This window comes from Buceros rhinoceros, unplaced genomic scaffold (assembly GCF_000710305.1).
Source record: "Buceros rhinoceros silvestris isolate BGI_N320 unplaced genomic scaffold, ASM71030v1 scaffold32256, whole genome shotgun sequence".
Classification (NCBI taxonomy): domain Eukaryota; kingdom Metazoa; phylum Chordata; class Aves; order Bucerotiformes; family Bucerotidae; genus Buceros; species Buceros rhinoceros.
Genome location: NW_010417443.1, coordinates 13,183 through 33,162, shown reverse-complemented (window position 1 = coordinate 33,162; position 19,980 = coordinate 13,183). Strand labels below are relative to the sequence as shown.

The window sequence follows — 19,980 nt, the reverse complement described above, 5'->3', positions numbered from 1 at the left end:
GGAAGTGCTCTGTTCTGGCTGGAATGTCAAACTGAGAAGTCCACTGGTCTGATGAGCGTGCTTTTGTAAAGAGAGGTGATAAATAGGTGGGGTTCTTCTGACCGATTGCCTCAGTAAGGGGAGGCAATTTCAGTGATACTAATGTGGTTTAGTACTTCTGAACGTGCTCAACGTGACGTTTATTATTGCTATACTTCAAGATGAAGCTTGGTACAGGTCAAATCTCAAACTATCTGTAGTTAGAGTTTTAAGAATAAAACTGAGTGTAACCTGAAGTCTAAACAGCCTTCTTATGTTTCAATATCTGAAGTGACAGATAATGTAGAAAAATACTTGTTGTTAGTCATAATCAGGAAGTCATGTAGCTTTTGGTGTTTGTGGCCCCTGTCAGGAAATTACAGACTTCTCTGTTGAAAATAAAATAAAAACCCACTTTCCAATCTAGGTTAAATACAGTAGAATTTTAGTATGTTGTGCTACTGCTCTCGGGTTTTTTCTTGAACTTAGTGGACTACAACTTGATAGAATTCTGTTAGGTTTTTTTAGTTATTTTTTGTATGTTATCAGGTTGTTCTAGCTGCTGGTAGAACCTCTTCTTTAAATGTAGTATTCTAGCCTTACATTTTTAATTGTATTTAGGATAAAAAATTGGGTATTATTACAAAAACTGTCTGCTGCCACACTGAGCTTTGGTTTGGCAGGCAGCGTGCTTGCTTGTTGGTAAGCTTGGATTTATTCCATGTTCACTGGAAAACCGAAAGAAGGCTGACAAGTTCTGTAGCTTTTTCAGTATCACTGTTATTTTCAAATGTATTTGTGGTGTACAAGGCAATTGTACACAACCCTTTTTCTTCAATTCAGTATTCTGATAGGTTATTTCTACCTCCCTTGTTAGATGAGTCTGAGGTTCTGAAAATCCTCGTGGGTTTTTGGACAAAGGGTAGAGAATATTGAGAGTTGAGAAATTATTATTGTCAGTAAAGAATTGGACTGACACCTACTTCAACTTCCACAGAAAGCTCTGCTGAATTAATGAGGTGGTGGTGTTCATTCAGTGAAGCTTCCAGATGCTTTGGAATATGCATGTTAATTGCCAGCTCTGAACTGACAGTTGTTTAGGTTACTGTGATGGCTTGCTAGTAGAGGTGGGCATTTTGTGACTTACTGGTCACATGTATCCCCTGCCAGAAATTGGTTTTGTTTTTTTTTTTTTTTTTTTTTTTTTTTTTTTTTTTTTTTTTTTTTTTTTTTTTTTTCCCCCTCAGAAATGGCAGAATATGAAATCCAGTGAAAATCTCTGGGTTGTCTAAATTTGAAGCAGTACTTCTCATGAACATTGTCTTGCTGACGCTGTTCCATATCACCTGTACCTTCCTGTGGTGAGGAGAAGGTATTTTTTTGTTTAGTTCTTCATGCTTGGCTGTGATTAGATCGACTGTTACTTTTTGTGACTGTCGTGCTTTGGCTTCTTTCCAGCCATCGTGCTAGCACTTCTGGTTGGCATGATTGCCTGTTGCTGTGCAGTGAACTGGGCTGAGGTACTGATCTGTCTGTGAACTGTGTCAGAACAAGTTGCATGAATGTTTTTGCTAGCACGACAGAGGTGGCTATGAGAAAGGGCGATGAAGAGCTGTTTGGACACTGCTGCTGTTCACTGTGTAGCCACAGCCAGACAGGCTGCCTCAGCTGCTTGTTGGAGTTCCTGGCAATTTTGTGCTCTTCTTTCAAAATGAAAATTTTTAGTCTGTTTAGGGATTTCAGAAAGTCTGGAAATACTATGCCGAAACAAACTTAGAGTTTAGAGCAGACTTTCCTACCTATTGCCAGGCTTGTTAGCTGTAAGTAACCGGAATCAGAAGTTCACTTTCTACGGTGATGGAAAATCTGTTAGTTTCAGCTGTTGTGCTGATAGTGCAGTTCTAGTCTGACACCATGTTGTGTTCAGATACCTCTTTCCTGTCTTGCCAATATAAGTGACACGGTATCTTCAGCTTCTGTATAATTCATGTTTTTTAGAGAAGATCTGTGCCATTGATACCTACAAAAAGCTTGTGAGCTCCGCTATTTTCACATCTCTTGTCTTTTTTTAAGAGTTTATTTACCTGACCCTAGACTTGGAGGGGTAAGCCTTTCTCATGCTAGTGGAAGCCCTACAGTTTAAGACAATCCGAGGAAAAAGTATGTGATTTACAGCTCTAAAAAGTCAGCTGTTAAATGTTGGGGTGGTTATTTGTCACAGCAATTCTATTACTGCATTACCTTTGCAGGCATTTATCAAGTACGGTGTCTGGAGAGTGATAAAACTGCAGTGCGTTTGTAGTTGTCTGTAAAGCATGTGCATCATTTCCACGCTTGTGAAGAGCAGTGCAAAGTGAATCTTCCTTTATAAGTCAGAATTTGCTCCTTAATGTCTGTACATATTATTTGCAGTTAAAGCTTAATTGTCCTTCATGAAAGATACAGCTTCTCAAGAATGAACCTGTCTTAAGGTCTAAAGCAAAGGACTTACTTTAAGTATAGAGAAGAACTAAGAAAAACTTTTTTTACAATATTAATGCATATTCTTTGTTTAATGATTTTTAAGTAACTCTTCCAAGCATGCTGAACAGATGGGGAGTTGAAATGTGTCTCACAATGTTATTAGTGTTGGCTGTGTTCCTTTGATGTTGGCTAATTCCTTCTGAAGAGAACGGTCTGCATCTGTGCAGAACATAAAACCCAGTGCCAACTCCTGGCTTTAAGTATTAGCACGTTTTTAATATTAAAATGTAAGGTAATCTGAAATTAATTTGTGCAAAAACAGCATAACTCTGCATATAAACAAACTCTGTTTTTATAAATGCTTGTGATGTTAAGGAAATTTACTTTCAGTTCACTGAAAACAAATCCATGAGAATGATCTCCTTTGGCAGTAAAGTGAGTTCAGCTCAGAGTTCAACTCTGCTTATTGTAGTTTTAACTATGTATGCGTGTTGTGTAATAGGATTGCATATGGACAGCAAAAAAATACAAATCACCTCCAGGTATTGCCCTGACTCCCAGCCTCACAGTAACAGCACAAAAAAACCCAGCCAACGAAACACCCTTGAAGTTCTCATCAGCCTTAAATGTTTCTAAAAACTGAGACTGTTGTTCTGCTGATTGAGAGGGGAGTCTGATAGTTGCTTAATAAGGTGTAGAGAAGTATCATCAGGTATTCTGCTCCAACATATGGACATACCACTGCAGTGTTACAGCGACTGGTGATGATTAACTTTTTGGTTAAATGATTAAACGTTTTGGGGTTTAAGAAATCTTTGAAGAAAGTTCTGTTTAATGAAACAGGATTAATGTATTGTTAAAAATCATTGGTAGTAAGACTCCATTTCTGAAGCCTTTTGATGATATAAAAGATGTGAATTTTAACATTTCATAAATGGATGTGCTCCTTGTCCTGTTTATCATTCTTATTATAACAATATATTTTCTCCAGTTGTGAGCTGACGATCCTCTTTGTCATTCAGACTGAAGTAGTTTAAACACTTACTCCATGTTTGTTATGGAAGCAATTATTTCTGTTATTTCTGCAATTATTCCTAGCACTTAATTCCTGGCCCCCCCCTCCTTCTTGCAGTAAGACTCTTGAATAAATTTAAAACTGGTATCTTTCCGTTTTCTGAAACTAATGCGTAATAAAGTTGTTTTTAATAGTGGTGTCCTCCTGTCTCATTTCCTGTACCTTATTTTTCAAATAACAGTACATAAAGCTGGTTAAACTCTTGCTGTTTTAGATTTAGTATACTCAGCATTGACTTTTGTGATGCGTTTTTAAGAACTATGAGGGAGAAATGTTTTCATTTAAGATTTTGTGCTTTAACAACTAAGGTGATAGCAAAGCAGTTTTGAAGCTTTAGGAACAGATTTCTGTGTGAACTTTTAATTTCTAGAGTATAAACATTTTTGCAGTGACAAGGTATCAAAGTTGTTTCATAACAGAGTAATTATTTTGGGCTGTTGTGTGCTGCTTTCTTCATCACTCTTTAGGCTCATTCCGTGTACAGTTATTTATATACCTATCTTAACAACGAGTATCAACTTGAGTAATGGTGGGATTTTACTGTTACTTGTCCATGCAAAAGAAAGATGGCAGTTTTAATTTTAAATACTGTTGCTCAGCTGTTTACTTTGAATTTTCCTTTCCCATCTGAAGTTGGTTGGTGGTACAATGGAAGAAGCTGGATCTCAGGAGATGGGAATGAGTAACCAGGATCAGCTGGTGAACAGCAAGTGCAATGAATTGTCTGATACAGCACTGCAGCACGCACCGCCCAACTGTTATGGCCTGGAAAACACAGGCGCATCGGAAGAAGCTGAGTATATCACGAAGAACAGAAAGCACCTGGGGTCTCTGTGCTGCTCTCAAGAGTCTCGTGAGGAGACTCCTGGGAGAGAAGAAGCCCGTACTGATCCACCTGATGGCCAACAAGATCCAGAAAGTGAAAAACACAAAGAGAAAACTTTGGGTATGTTCTCGTCAGCATTTTGATTTTTAAATAGCTTTAGTACTTCTGTAAAGTAGCTATGCGTTTGCTCTGTCTGTCTCACGTTTACTCTGTAGCCAAAACTTGTCATCTTTAACAGGATGTTCTGAGAAAATGTGCACTTCTGCTTAGGAAAAGACAGTTCTTAAAGCATGTGTAAGACTCCTTCAGCTTGTAATGCTATTTTTACAGAAATTTTGATAGTAATAATAATGCAGTAATTACTAATCAGCTTTTTTAACTTTCCGGTTGTTGGATTAACTTTTAAACTTGGGATTGCAGTGTTCAGTGCTATCAAAGTACTGCTGATCTTTTAATAAGCCTTTGGAATTTAAATTATTTGTGTGAATATGTAGCAAAACTTAACCTTTTAAATTTTATTGTTTCAGATTTTTCTTTTTATCCTTGGTATTATAAATTACAAAACAAAAATACTTTTGCAGTTTTAAGATTAAAGTAACTTTTGCTCTCCAAGTTGTTTAATGGCACAAAAGCAAGCCGAGTTTGTTCTTACTGTGATGACTTCCCATTTGTCATCCATTGGGATTATGCAGCTGTCAAACCAGAGAACAACTTAACTCACAGTAGTTTCTCATGGTTCTATATTTTACTTCTAAAGACGAGCTGCTTTTCTGGTATCTTTTTTTTTCTCAATATGGTTGTCTTTCATCCGATTCATAGGAAAAGAAGTGCTATTATTAATGCAAGCCTTGAACACACTTTCTACTCCAGAGGAGAAGCTGGCAGCTCTGTGCAAGAAGTATGCTGATCTGGTAAGTAATTGGTAAAGATAGCAGAAGTTATTTATGTGTTAATATTAACCGTGGAGTGCAAGAACTTCTAATACAGGACAGTTAACTATTTTGAATATTTCACAGTGTTGGTAGCAAAAAAAAGCTCAGGCTTATTACGAGTATTGCTTCAGCCAAACTTGCATGTAGTCATTTCGCTTCTACATGACTGCCTAAATCCAAAGAAAAAGTAGGTTATGGTTAACTCTTTGATAACTTGGTGTTGAAGCATAACATTAGGACTAACAAAAAAGCTAAGAGTTTTTTCTGGGAGTAATTATTTTCTTAGTGTTTGTCTGTCAATAATGCCTTTGTGCTAGCTTTTTGTAATTTATGTCCTTCAGGATAAAGGGAAAGAACATACTGTGATATCAGGATTTGGAAAAAAAAAATTCAGTCATATTTTAGTGCTTCTTTTTGGAGGAGTAGAAAGTAAAAAAGATCAAAGTTTAATTTTGCTTTGTGCTTCCTGATCATGCAGAGGAATGGGTAGAAAAATCTGCATTTCTTCAGTAACAAACAAAAAAGACAAAATCTTAGCAGTAATTGATCGTAGGGTGCACTGCTACCCCAAGAAGGAGGAATTATAATTTATCCTTTAAATCAATCGATTGCAAAATCGGAGGGAAAAAATAGGCTCATAAGTTCCCTTTTCAGAATGTGCCTGGAGACAAAAATGCTTGACTTGTTCATCTTGAGACAGGGGCACACAAGAATGGAAGGACTGGACATACTGTTTGTATATGTTTTCCAACTGTTTTTGTAATTATAAAATCAGTGCAAAATTAAAGAAAACTGAATAGCTTGACAAAAGCATAAAATTTTTCCTTCTTAGATGTCGAGTGTATTATATATGAAAATGATTCTGCAAATGATGTAATGTCTGCACAACATGGCATAACTCTTCTGAAATACATGTATTTTTCTTTTGAGATTAATAATATCTCCAAAGCTTTGAGGATGAGCTGGCAGGTAGTCTTTTTACTCAGAGGCAATCCTAATTACCTAAGACAACTCTGGTTAGTTCTGTTTAGGAAATCCCAGATCCTCCTTGGAGGCCTGTTATGTTTTTGCTTTGCTTTCCTTGCTGTCTCTCTCACATGTGGGCTCTTGTTCACATTAGTGAATTTCCTTCAAAGCCAGCAGCTTCTCTAAGAAGTCACTTTCATTTAAATGAGGAACAGTACTTGCATAGTACAACTTGAGGATGGGGAGCCCACCTAAAAATGAGCTTTGGTATTGTGAGAGAAAAATGCGGTAAATGAGTTAGTTCTTATGAGCAAATTGCTTGTGCATGTGATGTCTTTTCTATTTTTGTCATGTCAAATCACAGTGGTGATGATGATGGCCTGCATGAGGAGCTAGACTGGCATGAATTCCTCGCTTCTGCAGAAAGAAATTAGTCTGCACCATCTTCACTTTGAGTTTTCTTCTTGAAGGAAAGATCTCAAAACAATTAGGGAACAGCTAGACCAGATTAACTGTAATTTCCTTCAAGAAGCTTGGCAGTCAGGAGAGACCTGTTCGTGCTACATTTTTTTCCTCTCCCTGGAGAGGATCCATAGTCCATCGATAGAATAAGCATTCACGATCAATAGATAAGTCACCATCTTAGAAAAACAGTTGCATTCCCCACTGTACTCACCTGCAGAGAAGTTGGATGGGAGCTTGTCCAGGTGTAACAGTAGCTCCATTTTTAGCTGAATGAGCCTTAGGAAGTACTCTGTTCCTCCAGTGAAAGCTAGGTTGGATCAGGTTGTGTTCCTTTTAAGATACATTCTTTTCTTCGTGATAGTGGTGGTGAACCACTGGCATAGGTGTCAGCTTTAATGCCAGCAGAGGTTTGAACTGTTTATGACAGTGCACCTACAATGCTTTTTTTCTTTTTTTAAAGATTCATCATCTTTAAAGCTCACTGTCAGGTTTTTCAGTGGTGTCTCATGAAAAGGACTGTACAATAAAGGTAGGAATGCCTCTCTCCTGGCAAAAGATCTTCCACAATTTTTTTTTTTTCTTAATTTGGAATCTATCAGGAGATGAATTTGTGATGCAGGAAGGTTTGCATCCTTGGTGATATGTCTCATGCTGGCATACTTCTACAGGCCTGAAGTTTCACACGTATGCAGACAGCACAGCCACTTGAAGTGTTTTTTCTGGCTACCCAAGAAAAGGGCTTTTAATGTTTGGATATTGAAATAATCCCTTAACATTCCTTTTCTCTAAACTAGATGAAACATTTAATTTACTGTTTTCATGGAGGTCCTTTATTTTTTCTTCTGTGCTTCAGCATAATTTTGAGCTCTTTCAGAAAACCAGCATTGTATTATTCTTCTGTCACGGTTATTTTCCTCGTTGCCAGCCTTCTTTTCCGGTGGTATCCTGAGGCTGAGGCACTGTCTAGTAAGGAGCAGTGTTACACTTAACATTGTTACCTTCTTTACAACAGAACACACTCTAAATAATATGGTTTCTCAGGGAGCCCAAAAATGACATATATGGAACTGACTCTCAACTAGATATTAATGCAAGAAACTTCTATTCACTGAATATTCATAGAATAGGTTTTGAAGTCAGCACTGTATACAAAGCTTAATGCTGTCATCTACCATCTAAGCAGCCTAAAGGAAGCAGAACAAAAATTTTGCATCAAGTGTTTGAGACTACTTAAGTCATCAAAGTCTGGACTGTGCAACTTTAATAGTATTTGACTTGATTTGTCAGGGGTGCCTGTTGTTTCTGTTCCTTTCAGAAATGCCTTAGTGTTTTACAAACTTGTATCAATTACTGCTTCCTTTGGTAGGAGAACCTGCTGACAAGAACTCTGTACACAGTTCTGTGGGTTTTTTCTTTTCAATAGTAAAAACAAGACCTGGTGGATAAACAGCTGTGTGTACCATACAGATAAGAGAGTAGAAGAAGTTATGACTTGAAAAGCTGGTCTCAGATGGCTTTTATTTGTATCTGCCACATCCTCCTTTCTTGGTACTAGTCCTACCCCTGTAGCTGAATGCAAGCTGATAGCCCATGGTCAACAGGTCCGTGGCCCTTGTTCCTCAAAGGCAGATGTTTAAGTTGGAATTTGTATATTTTCGTCTTCTATCCCTACACATTTAGAATTGTCTGTAGGATGATGGGAGTTTCTCTTTAGGATCAACTTGGGGGTCTTAATGTAATTATTTTACTACCTTGATTTCATCTTAAATGTTTAAAAGTTTGTTCAGTCTGCTCATCTAGATGAGCAAAGATAGTTTCAACTATGTTTTGTTAATAAATATACTCTCTAACATTAGTTGGAGGAGAGCCGGAATGTTCAAAAGCAGATGAAGATACTGCAGAAGAAGCAAGCACAAGTTGTGAAGGAAAAAGTCCACTTGCAGAGTGAGCATAGCAAGGCCATTTTGGCACGTAGCAAACTGGAATCTCTCTGTCGGGAGCTTCAGCGTCATAACAAGACTTTGAAGGTTAGTTTATTTACGTAACTTACAGTACCGGTGGTGGTGGTAATCTTACTGATCACTGCTTAAAGTCAGGACTGCTGCTTTTCACTTACCACTTTGCCCATTACTTGTACCTGCAGAAGATGCGTGGCGTGTGGCATAGGTGTGCTTGATTTTAAGGTAAAGAATATGGTGATAGTTCAACTCGCTCTGTTTTTTTCCTCCCCTCAAACTGGTTTATATTACTTTCAGTGTGTGATCTTGCCACATTCGTTTCTAGGAGCAGTGCTGACAACTGGTGATGAAAAAACAGCAATAGTGAAATAGCAGCAGCATGAAACGACAGGGTATTAAAAAAGGCTTAATTCTGTCAGAATATAATGGACGGGAGTGAAATGAGAGTTGAAAGATTCTTACCCGCAGTCACTGTAAGAAAGGTCATTAGTGTGTCAATGCTGGTTTTAACATCTGAGTAATTCTCTTAGGTGTGCCACGGTATTCATGTAGTATCTTACAATACCGGCATCTGAGTAATGTTGGTAGTGGTACGGACAAGACTCTGTAGAAGGTTTGGAATTCCTAGATTCTTCATTCCGTGCACTTCATATGAGTAGTCAGCAGGGCTTGTGCCTTGCGTTAACTCTGGCACTCCCGAACATGAAACTGTTCGTTGTTTCTGAATCAAATGTGAAAAAGATGCGTGGTTTGGCTTGAACATGTTAATATTTTCTCATAAAAGGAAGAAAACATGCAGCAAGCACGTGAAGAAGAAGAAAGACGGAAAGAAGCAACTGCACACTTCCAGATTACCCTCAATGAAATTCAGACTCAACTGGAACAGCACGATATACATAATGCCAAGCTCCGTCAGGAAAATATTGAACTGGGGGAAAAACTGAAAAAACTGATTGAGCAGTATGCATTGCGAGAAGAGGTGCTTACATTGTTTCTAATGGGATTCTGTTTTCTCTGTGACTGTAAGGATCGGATAATGGTTTAAAGGGGATACAAAATGGCTATTACTTTATAGCCATCGCATATGTATTTTTCTAATTATTCCTTTTACTTCACTACTGTAAAAAATTAAGTGCTGTTTGGCCCACTGTCTGCCTTTTCAGTCTGGTTTTGCATATCTAAATTCAGGATGGATTGAAAAAAATCTTTCACATTTGAACAGAAAGCGTTCAAATGGAGATAAGTTGTCCAGAGGTTGTGGGATCCCTGTCTTCAGAGGTATTCAGAGCTCAACTGGGCAAGGTGTGAGCAACCTGAAGAGGCTTTGAAGTTGACCGTGATTTGAGTGGACTAAATGGCTTCCAAAGGTTATTTCCAACATAAACATGTAGTACTATTTGAAGTTCCTCTAGCTTACCATTTCCCTTATAATGGGAACGGATATAAGAGTTACTCACTACCTTACTTGTTTTGGTTCACAAGGTTGGGACGTTTTGGGAAGCCTCTTTGTGTATATAGCTCTTCTTGTTGGTATAGAATCAAAGTAAACTATCACACTTTAAGACTGTGTTTGGACTGGTGTCATGGGAATTGCTGTATTACAGGGCTAAATGAACTAGCTCTAAGTGGCACCAGTATGTGAGCTAGCCAGCCTAAGCTACCACAGTGGAAAATAGTCAGTTCATGTCGAGAGAGAATTAAGATTCAAAAAGTTCTATAGCTAAGATTAGTTTGCTAGTTCTTAGTTGACACAGGAGTTTGGAATATAATTTCTCAACTGTTTTTGTTTGGGTTTTTTTTTTCAGTTGTGGTCATTTTATTTTATTATTTTTTAAAAATGTGGATCAGTTAGGAAGCACTCTGTAGACTGTTCCTCACATTTTGTGGTCATGGAGTCTTTGTATCTACCATGAGGTAGTTTGGGGAAGAGAGAAGTTAAGAAGCTCCCTTGTGCTACTTTACGGACGGAAGTAAGACTGCTAAATAAGCTGTTGTTGCAAACCGCTTGTTGTGAGGTTTTTTAATTATGAAGACTAGAACTTTCAGAAAGTAACGAAGTTCAGTGACAATCAAAGGTAGACATACCAACTTTAGAAGAAAGGTTATATACTACTTGTTACAGCTTTTTTTAAATGTCTGGTTAGAAGGAACTGGCAGTGCTGTGCCAGTTTAATAAAATACGCATTTATCTCGAAAGAGGAATAAAAAAAGAGTAGTTGTAATTTATGGAGATAAAGGGAGGAAAAGGCATGTTAACCAGGCCCTTGCCACTTTTTTCTTTTGCATGAAACTTCTAAACAATGTGCATCACCCCATACGTGTATGTTTAGCTTAATTGACCAGTGGACTGCTTAGATTTGACTAAGATGATTTTCTGTCTTCCTTTAGCACATTGATAAAGTATTCAAACATAAAGAACTGCAGCAGCAACTCGTGGATGCCAAGCTTCAGCAAACTACCCAACTTATTAAAGAAGCGGAGGAAAAACATCAGCGGGAAAGGGAGTTTGTAAGTGAATTCTGTGTATGTTCAGAGAAATAACAAAACCAAGTGAACCATATTTTTCGTGATCTAAAGCAAATGCAGCAAATTGAAGGGACTGTCTTTTGAAAGTTGGGATAGATTTCAGCAACAGGACTGAGATTTAAGTTTTGTCTATGTATGATGCCTGCAATATTAATGTCCGTATTTACAGGCAAGTAACGTTATTGTTTGCATTTTTTCAGCAAATGTGCTGGATATCATTTAAATTTTCCTTAGGAAAAGGAAGAGGAATATTTCTATTTGGGAAATAATGTTGAGCTGAAACACCAAAGGTACTTTCTTGTGGTCAAGAATTGCAGTTTCTGATTTTTATGGTATAAGAAATGGCAAATATGCAAAAAAAAACCCAAAACCAAAACCCAACCCCAAATATGCAAAAAGCATATGCTCTTCTGAACTATGTCTGCACAACTGTCTGATGTTTTATCTGTACGTGGATAATCAGCTATTTACTTGCAGTCCTGCCAGAAGTTTGCTTCCAGTTAAGAAACAATACGTAGGTGAAGATTTTATGGTTTTTTTAATGCTCCATATGTATCCGTAACTTCTAGGCCAAAAATTTGCTTTTCCAGTATAATCTTAAAAAGCTCATCCAGTGATGGATTGTTCTATATTTCTAAAACATAACTTTGAAATCATAAGCTGATGAAAAGTATCTCCAAATATGAACCTACACAATGGTATCAAGTTGAAGGAAAATTGGTTTGAACTAGTCTGTAAAGGTAATATTAATGACTGGAGAAGTGGAGGTGAAAACAGGTGAAAGAGGTTGAGAGTTACGTATGGTTTATTCATGAACAACTTGTAGAAATTTAGCAGTTCAAACTTGCTGCAGAAATAGGAACAATGACTGGTGCTACCAATCAGGTAGAAAAATACCTTAATATCTTAATAAAAATTTCTGCATGCCACATGTTTTAAATCCTATATATGAAAGTATAGTGTAGTAATAAAAAAGCCCATGTGAGAAAACGTAGTCAAATGGCCCTTAGGTGATGATGATATTTGTTCATCTTTCATTGTACATCAAGTTAAGCCAGTCTTAGGAATACTTTCTTTGTTACGTGGCTTTTTGCATTGTTTTTTAGCTGCTAAAAGAGGCTACTGAGTCCAGACACAAATGTGAACAGATGAAGCAACAGGAAGCTCAGCTGAAGCAGCAGGTACGTTTTTTTAATGGAGTGGTCTTCAGTAACAGCTGTTCAGAAAATACCGAGGATTTGTGATTGTAGTGAACATAATGCAACATATGAAAAAACCTACGTGTTATCATCCATCAGATGCAATATGCTACTTGTGAAGAGTACTTGGTATTTTTTTAACAGCCTTAATTTTAATTTCGAGTAGGTAGCTCTTCAATGATGAAGTGTAAATTACGAAGATGAGATGTGTTGTGCTTGCTGTTTAATACGTCTCGAGAGTGCTGTTACTGAAAGGTGCTAAACATTGAATTGCTGGAGTTAGAATCCTTTTAAATTACTGAATCAGAGTTGTTTTGGCTGAAAGAGACCTCTAAGATCTTCAAGTCCAACCGTTAGCCCTCCACTTCCAGGTCACTGCCAAACCATATCCCTCAGTACCGTATCTGTACATCCTTTAAATACCTCCGTGGATGGTGACTCCACCACTTCCCTGGGCAGCCTGTTCTGATGCTTTAAAGCCCTCTCTGTAAAGCAATTTTTCCTAACATCCAACCTAAGCCTTCCTTGGCAGAAAAATTAATAGTGTTAATATTACAATGAGGAGAATATGTGAAAGCTTAAGAATCTGTTCATTGTGATGGCTACTTTACTGTTCCTTGGCTTCTCTGAAACTTTTGTTCTCTCTTCCAAAGGCATTTTTACTTTTTTTTTTCTTGTGACTGTAAGAATTGGGCAGGGATTTTTTTACCCGGTCAGGTTTTAGAATTTGTTCCCTACTGTTTCCACCTCATCCTGTTATGGAGGATTGGGTGCAAGCAGCATCGCCCTTATCGCTATAGTTATTCAGATTTAGTAACCTGAGTGTCATTGTCCACAAAAAACCCACTGTCTTCCAGTTGTTTTCTTGCTGTAAATGCTACAGCAAAATGTTCTGTGAGAGTGGAGAGATGGTCTCCAGTTTTTGCACAGTGGTTTTGGATTGGCTGCACATAAGGCAAAGGGAGGTGGCAGGCTCAGCTAACATCATAGCATCTGAGTAGGAGTAGTATTCCTTTTATTGTATGCCTCTTCCTGCTTCGGTTTTGAGGGGTTTGTATTAAGTCTCCTTGCAAGCTCTGTTTCATGCCCTTTTTTCACACTTGCTGTACTTAATTCTTTTCCAGGTTTTCCAACAGTAATGTTTAAAGTGTTTGTTTTAAAGTTAGGTTTAATCATACTTGAATTCATTCATATCCAAATTCTCCCAAATATTTTTTTGCCATCCTTCGTCTGTTGTGGTTTTCTTTTCAAGTTGGTTACCCTTTATTTAAAACACCACTGCCTTTTTGTTATGCTTTTTGATAGTAACAATGCATATAGTTTAGTTTCCTGGGGCTGACAGATTTTTTTTTTTTGTAGAACGAGCTAAAAAGTTCAGTCACAGTAATATCGGAGAATCATGATGTACTGCTGACAAGCTAGGCTAATTCCTGTTATGAAATTTCCTCTACTATTAAAGCAAAATACAATATTTCTGTTATGAATTGTCATCCTGCAGTCCCCAAAAGGATTAGGGGAACAGAGTACTCTTCAGCTGAAGTAAGAAGTTACTAGTAAATGGTCATGTATTCTTAAACCATGCATTGGTAGTATAAGTATATATATACAACCCGTTTTTTTTTTTAAGCTATCTTAATTAACTTATCTTGAAGTCCCTTCTTGATGATTGGCTTTGCGGTGCAGGGCAAGATGATGTTCTGTCACCAAATGTTAATGCTCTTTGCTTGTTAAAACTTAATGCTTTTAACTTTTAAATGTATTCCTTGTCAATAATTCACTTCCAATGATTTTTTGCTCACTGGTGAGATTCCGTAGGTTTTGAAATGTGTTTTGATTTCTGGAATCAATCCTGTTTGGTTTGTCCTAGCCTTGGTTATTAGCTTTGGCTGATTAAGGTGGAAATGTAGGTCTTTTCTAAGTTTAATTTCACTAACCGTGTGCTGAATTTCCTGTATATGATCGGTGTTTTGGTTTGGATTTTTTGGTTTGGTTTTTTTTTTTCAGTGGGGAAGCAAAAGTCAGATAGTGATGAACTGTGGTGTTTTCCAGTATTTTATTTAGCATAATACCCTTTTAACTTCCGAATATGTTGCTATTCTATAAACAAAGAACGCACCTTTATATAGAATTTTAATAACATGTTTTCAGGGAAGTTCTGCATGCTCCTAAAATGGACATCGTAGGATAGTATTAAAAAAAGTTCACGTTCTAACATTTTGCCTTTTACCTTAATACGCTTGTATTTGCATGTTCGGATTAACGTTCTCGCCTCTTTTCCAACAGCTTTCTCTTTACATGGACAAGTTTGAAGAATTCCAGACCACCATGGCAAAAAGTAATGAACTCTTTACAACCTTCAGGCAAGAAATGGAGAAGGTACTTACAGGATCACTCAGTTTCAGTATAAAAATGCATGCTGTTAGCGGGATGCATTTTTAGATTGTATGACTGTTTGCCTTGTGAAAATGTATTGTGTATTTTGACATTTAATTTGGATCGTAAGGTAGGGCATAAGAATTTGTCATATTATGGAAGAGGTGTATTTTTTCTCTTTTTTTCACATACTTGCATAATATCAAATCCCAATTTCAGTGTTTTATCAAAGGCATATGATACCTCTTGGTCTTTTTGGCTGTGCTGATGTTTTAAAACTTCTTTCCCTGGAGTTTTTTGTTAGTTGTACTTGAAGGATGCTGGTCTGTTTCTCTTGATGTTTTCTTTGAATGCAGAATCTGTATTTGTGTGGTTGGTATCGTACAGAAAGACTTTTCTGTAAAAAAAATCTTTTTCCAACTGGACTTGGATAGCAGCACTATGCGGTCTATTTTTGTCATGTAAATGTACCTATGTTGCCACACAAGCCACAAAACGAAATCTATTATCTTTTGTAGATGACAAAGAAGATCAAGAAACTGGAAAAGGAAACCATAGTGTGGCGTACAAAATGGGAGAACAACAACAAGGCTCTTCTGCAAATGGCTGAAGAGGTAATTCTCTTTTAAGCAGCAGTATGGCTAAACTGGAGTCCGTGTCCCAGGAACTTCGTAGTTTTTCAGTTTTGCAGAATTGGATGTAATACGCAGTAGCCTCTTGTTGGATTGTCTGCCTTATGCTTTCTGTTGTATAAATGGCGTTGCTCTGCTCAGACACGAAAAGTAAAAAGCTGCTATATAAATGTAAAATCATGATGCAAAAAAAAATTCAGCTTTATCTTTCCTTGCTTACGTTTAATTGGCGGGATATGAACTCATACTACAAGCTGAATGAATTGGCTGTGTTTGAATATGCTGAGCAAAGCTGAATCAGTGCTGCAATAGAAATCTATCTTAAATATGCAGGACTGACACGAAGGAAATAACCCGTGTGTAAGGGATCAGTTCCTTCTTGCATTGCTGCTGCTTTTGAGGTCATGAGGTACCGTTACTTAAATGTAGCTCAGGAAGAGGGAAACTAAAAGGGTTTTCACGCAGGCGATAGGCATGCAGTTCTGCCTACACCATCTGATGCGTAGATCAAGTAAGTTAGGTGTGACCTTGCTAAACCATGCGAGGTCATACAGGTTCTGCAACAGTACTACCTGTCTTCCTGTGTTCTGTGAAGGAGATAATTAGAAGAGCCAGGAGAATCATACCTTCTGACCTGAATTCTGCTGGTGGATCGTAGTTTTCCCACTCGTATGCCCTGCTGCTCCCTATAGTTGCCATTTTTTGGGTTGTGACTGCTTTATGGGACTGCGTATCAGGATCATCACTGATACTCAGCCCCCGCTTATCATTAGCATTATGTAGTAGTTGTGTAGTTCTCATTGCTCGTTTCTAAAGGTGTCTGTTGCTACTCCAGCTTAGATAAACCATCTGAAGTGTAGTGGGGAAGTATTCTAAGGAAGCTTGCTCTGGAACAGGTGGAATTTGACCTGCTGGATTAATTAAAGCTTAATATCCAGGATTAAATAGGGGTGATTCTTTTCATTAATTTAAGAATAAAATCCATTGGATCACAGACTTTTTCTTTTCTTTTGTTCTTCAGAAAACAGTAAGAGACAAAGAATACAAGGGCTTTCAAATAAAACTGGAGCGCTTGGAGAAGCTATGCAGGGCCCTTCAGACAGAAAGGAATGAGCTGAATGAGAAGGTGGAAGTCCTTAAGGAGCAGGTTTCTCTCAGAGAAGCAGACGTGGATCTCGCTGTGCAGGTGTTGCAGTCCTGCACGCTCGATTCCCATGAGGAGCTGGGAACATCCACTGACACAGAACCAGGAATCCAACCCAGTGTGGAATCACGTGCAGCGAATAGCTCTGAAAAGACTGTCTCAACGAGTCCTGTTCCTGGCACTGAATCTGTAGACTAAAGTGAAGTGTAAACACTGTATTGAGAGATATATTTTGTGTATAACTTTCTCTGTTGGTGGTAACTATTTGGTTTTGTGGTGAAAATTTTCTTACTTTTTCTACCATATCTGTATTTTCTTAGAACTACTGGACTTATGTGGTACAGGAAGCTGCATAGCAGCTTTAAATAGCTTAAACTATAAATTTTCCACAACTGTGTTGCACATCTGCCTCATTTTTTAATAGAAAATATTTTTCCATAAAAGGATGCATGTGCGTTTCCTCCCCACAACACAAATCACTGTCATGGAAGACTGTGTACAGATACATCATCATTCTGGGGAAAATAGTGACAGCAGATCACTTCTTGGTTTAAAGAACATCATTCTGGTTTTGTTCATTGATTTGCCACTCAGTATACTAAAGATTACCAGTTTTTCCAGTAAATTTATCTCCATAAATATGTCTAGTGGCCAGTAAGAAATACCAGCTTTCCCCTCTATGTTTTCATCTATACGAGTGAAAAAGTAAAGGTCCAGAATATAGTAAAAGATACATTTAAAGGGGTTTATGTACTTTGTGGTATGAAAAAAAACAGCTTTGAAACACATTGATTTGCAGCTGGTGAAACAGGGTGTACAACTTCTTGCAGACTTCTCAGGGTTGTGTTTTAAAGGTTAGTTTGAACTTCTTGCCCTACCTGTGAACATGTGAAATATAAATGCCTGAGAAAATAGACACCGATGTTACCAAGTGGACGTTTGCAGTTGTGTAGCCTGTTGCCCAGGGGCTGGTCAGGTTCCTCCCCTCTTAGCTGCAGTGTGTCCATCACCTGGCTATCCTGGTTAGAGAGATCCGTTACCGTCTAGGTGAATCTCTGGGTTATCTGAAGGGCTGGAAGACGGACACTGAGAGCCGGTGGTGTGGAGGACACAAGTCTGTGGCATGTAGGTTTGCTCTGATAGACCTGTATGCGATGTATTTAAGTGTTAGTTAAGCGTATCGGAGTGTTAGTTAAGTGTATACTGGTTATAATTGAACAGGTAGATTCAAGTACTTTTCCTGAGATACAGGAATTTCAGGAAAATTCAAGAAATACGTGGAATTTCTTGCATGCTCAACCTCAAAGCTGTACCAGTTGGCAGAGTACCTTCCCAGTCAGGTTATCTGGTAAAGATGATACTTCAGATTCTTACACTAACATACCACAAGCAAAGCTCCCGTGTTACTTAACCCACATAGTCTTTTCCTATAAAACCCGATAGCTGCATTTTGACTTCCTTTCCTGAGAGGAACTAGGACCAACACTTATTTTTTGGCAAGGCAATGTGTGAAATGACTACAAGTTGCCACGTATTTGCTTCCTAGTTTTGGTTGCTGTCATGTTAAGAAATGCGAATGTGCGTAGCCTTTGCTGGTACTTCAAGTTCTTTGCACTCACATGGGGAGGGGATTTCTGAATCAAGCACATGCCTCAGTGGGCTTCCCACCCTCACTGCCCGCGACAGTTTAGTGGCTAAATTACTTGAATGTTCAGGCTGCACTGAGCTCCCGATCCTTTTCCTGGAGTAATGTACATTGAAGTTATGTAGCTGTCTCTGAAAGAGAGTAAGGTTCTGTAAGGCCTAATAAATGTGGTTCTAGCGTATACCACTGAGAGGAACTGTGCAAAACTGACATTTCTTAAAAGGTGGAGCAAACAGGACGCTGGCCATCTTTCTCCTGGCTTTGTGCGGGTTTTGTGTTTGCACGATGCAGGAGAGAAAAGAAGGTAGTGATGAGCGGTCAGTCAGGTTAGACTCAGAGCTTTTGAAGTGTTAATCGTGCTAACCACGTGGCATAAAAATTACTGGAAAGAAGTATTTCAGACTTGCTTTTCAAATTAATTTGCTTTCTAAAATCAAGCTGTTTAAAAATAGTTGTTGAGAGAATTGGTTTTCAGCTAACACTAAGCATGAAGTAATTTTCCTGAGGAAAAGTGAAAAACTTTGTATCTGATGCATCATACCCTTGGCAAGGTAGGACGTGCAGTTTTCTATTTTTACAATTTATTATTTGGACATTTGTATCTCTAAGAATTATTTCTATAGTGCTTGTTCTATATGGAGGTAAGACTGAATTTTTGGACCCTGCTGCAAGAATATTTTAAAGGGCTTTTAGAGACGTGACAGATATATAGAACAGCAATACGAATATATTTGATACTGACTTAATATTTAAATGGAACGGAAGGCCCTGAGTGAAAGGCTTTTAAAACGGGGATATCTTTTCTCTTTCCTACCCTTCGCATACTGATACCGTAGCAACTTAACTGGCCAAGGTGAGCTGTGCTTTGCTGCCTGAAACCAATCGAAACAGTTTCATGCATTGCTTAAAGAGTGTTGTTTAAAAAAGAAAATAAATCTAAAAATACATAAATTCACGTAAGGGATGAGCTCGGCGCTCTAGGCTGACCTGCCGTACAGCAGGCTGCTGCACTGCCGGTCTGCAGCCAGATCGGCTCCGCTAGGGCGTTCAAGTAACCTTGTGTGAATGCCTTTCTCCCACCACCATAAACTGTGTAACCCGGGCTGTAGACTGGTGTAGCCTGAAGTATGTCTAACTGTCAAAACTCGGGGGCCTGGTTGACAGTTTCACCACGATTAAGCTGCAAAAAGCTGAGTTAGATGTGATCCAAGACCCAAATACGTGTATGCGAACACAAGTGAGCGAGGGCTGTACCCAGTGTTTTGTCCTTCCTTTCATTACACCTGGTTACGTTACAGTTCAATTCTCAGGTGTTGCAGAAAATCTACCTCTTGGGACTGTAGATGGAAATAACTGTGAAAAAAGTGATGCAGAAATCTAGTTTGTGCTAAACACACTGCTTTATTTTTACAACCCACGTCTGCTTTCATGAGGAAAAAAGATAAATGAACAGGCAGTCTTTGTTTTGCTTTTCAAAAACATTTTGTAGAGATTTTTCACTAATGTGAATCTGAAATTTTATCTACTCGATTCTGTATAGATTAAGTAAATAAGTATGCTTAATATATTGGACTCTGAGTTTTTCTTTGCCATCGTGATCATGTCGTCTGACTGGATCTGCTGAACGCATTGCATTTGTTCAAAAACTCAAGAACGAAAACTAAAAGACGTGGAACTGGAGTTTGAGCGTATTGTTCCCGGGAAGTGCCCAGAGAAGGGAGCTCGTGCAGGGTCGTGCCAGTGACTGGCGCGCGAGCG

The 19,980-nt window shown here is 38.2% G+C and overlaps 1 protein-coding gene across 1 annotated transcript; it reads left to right on the top strand.

Moving 5' to 3' along the window:
* Nucleotides 1–4,204: 4,204 nt before the first annotated feature.
* TXLNG (taxilin gamma) lies at nucleotides 4,205–16,975 on the top strand. The gene is made up of 9 exons (XM_010138214.1): nucleotides 4,205–4,502; nucleotides 5,202–5,293; nucleotides 8,602–8,772; nucleotides 9,488–9,682; nucleotides 11,092–11,211; nucleotides 12,336–12,410; nucleotides 14,712–14,804; nucleotides 15,320–15,415; nucleotides 16,455–16,975. Exons 1-9 carry the CDS (start codon nucleotides 4,205–4,207, stop codon nucleotides 16,773–16,775), a joined length of 1,461 nt encoding a protein of 486 aa, XP_010136516.1. The 3' UTR covers nucleotides 16,776–16,975.
* The last annotated feature ends 3,005 nt before the right edge of the window (nucleotides 16,976–19,980 follow it).

Excerpts from the sequence above, each read along its gene's own strand:
- TXLNG (XM_010138214.1), top strand. The coding sequence starts at position 4,205 with ATGGAAGAAGCTGGATCTCAGGAGATGGGAATGAGTAACCAGGATCAG. Across the intron at positions 11,212-12,335 it reads ATCAGCGGGAAAGGGAGTTT|CTGCTAAAAGAGGCTACTGA; the intron begins GTAAGTGAATTC and ends ATTGTTTTTTAG. Across the intron at positions 14,805-15,319 it reads TCAGGCAAGAAATGGAGAAG|ATGACAAAGAAGATCAAGAA; the intron begins GTACTTACAGGA and ends TATCTTTTGTAG.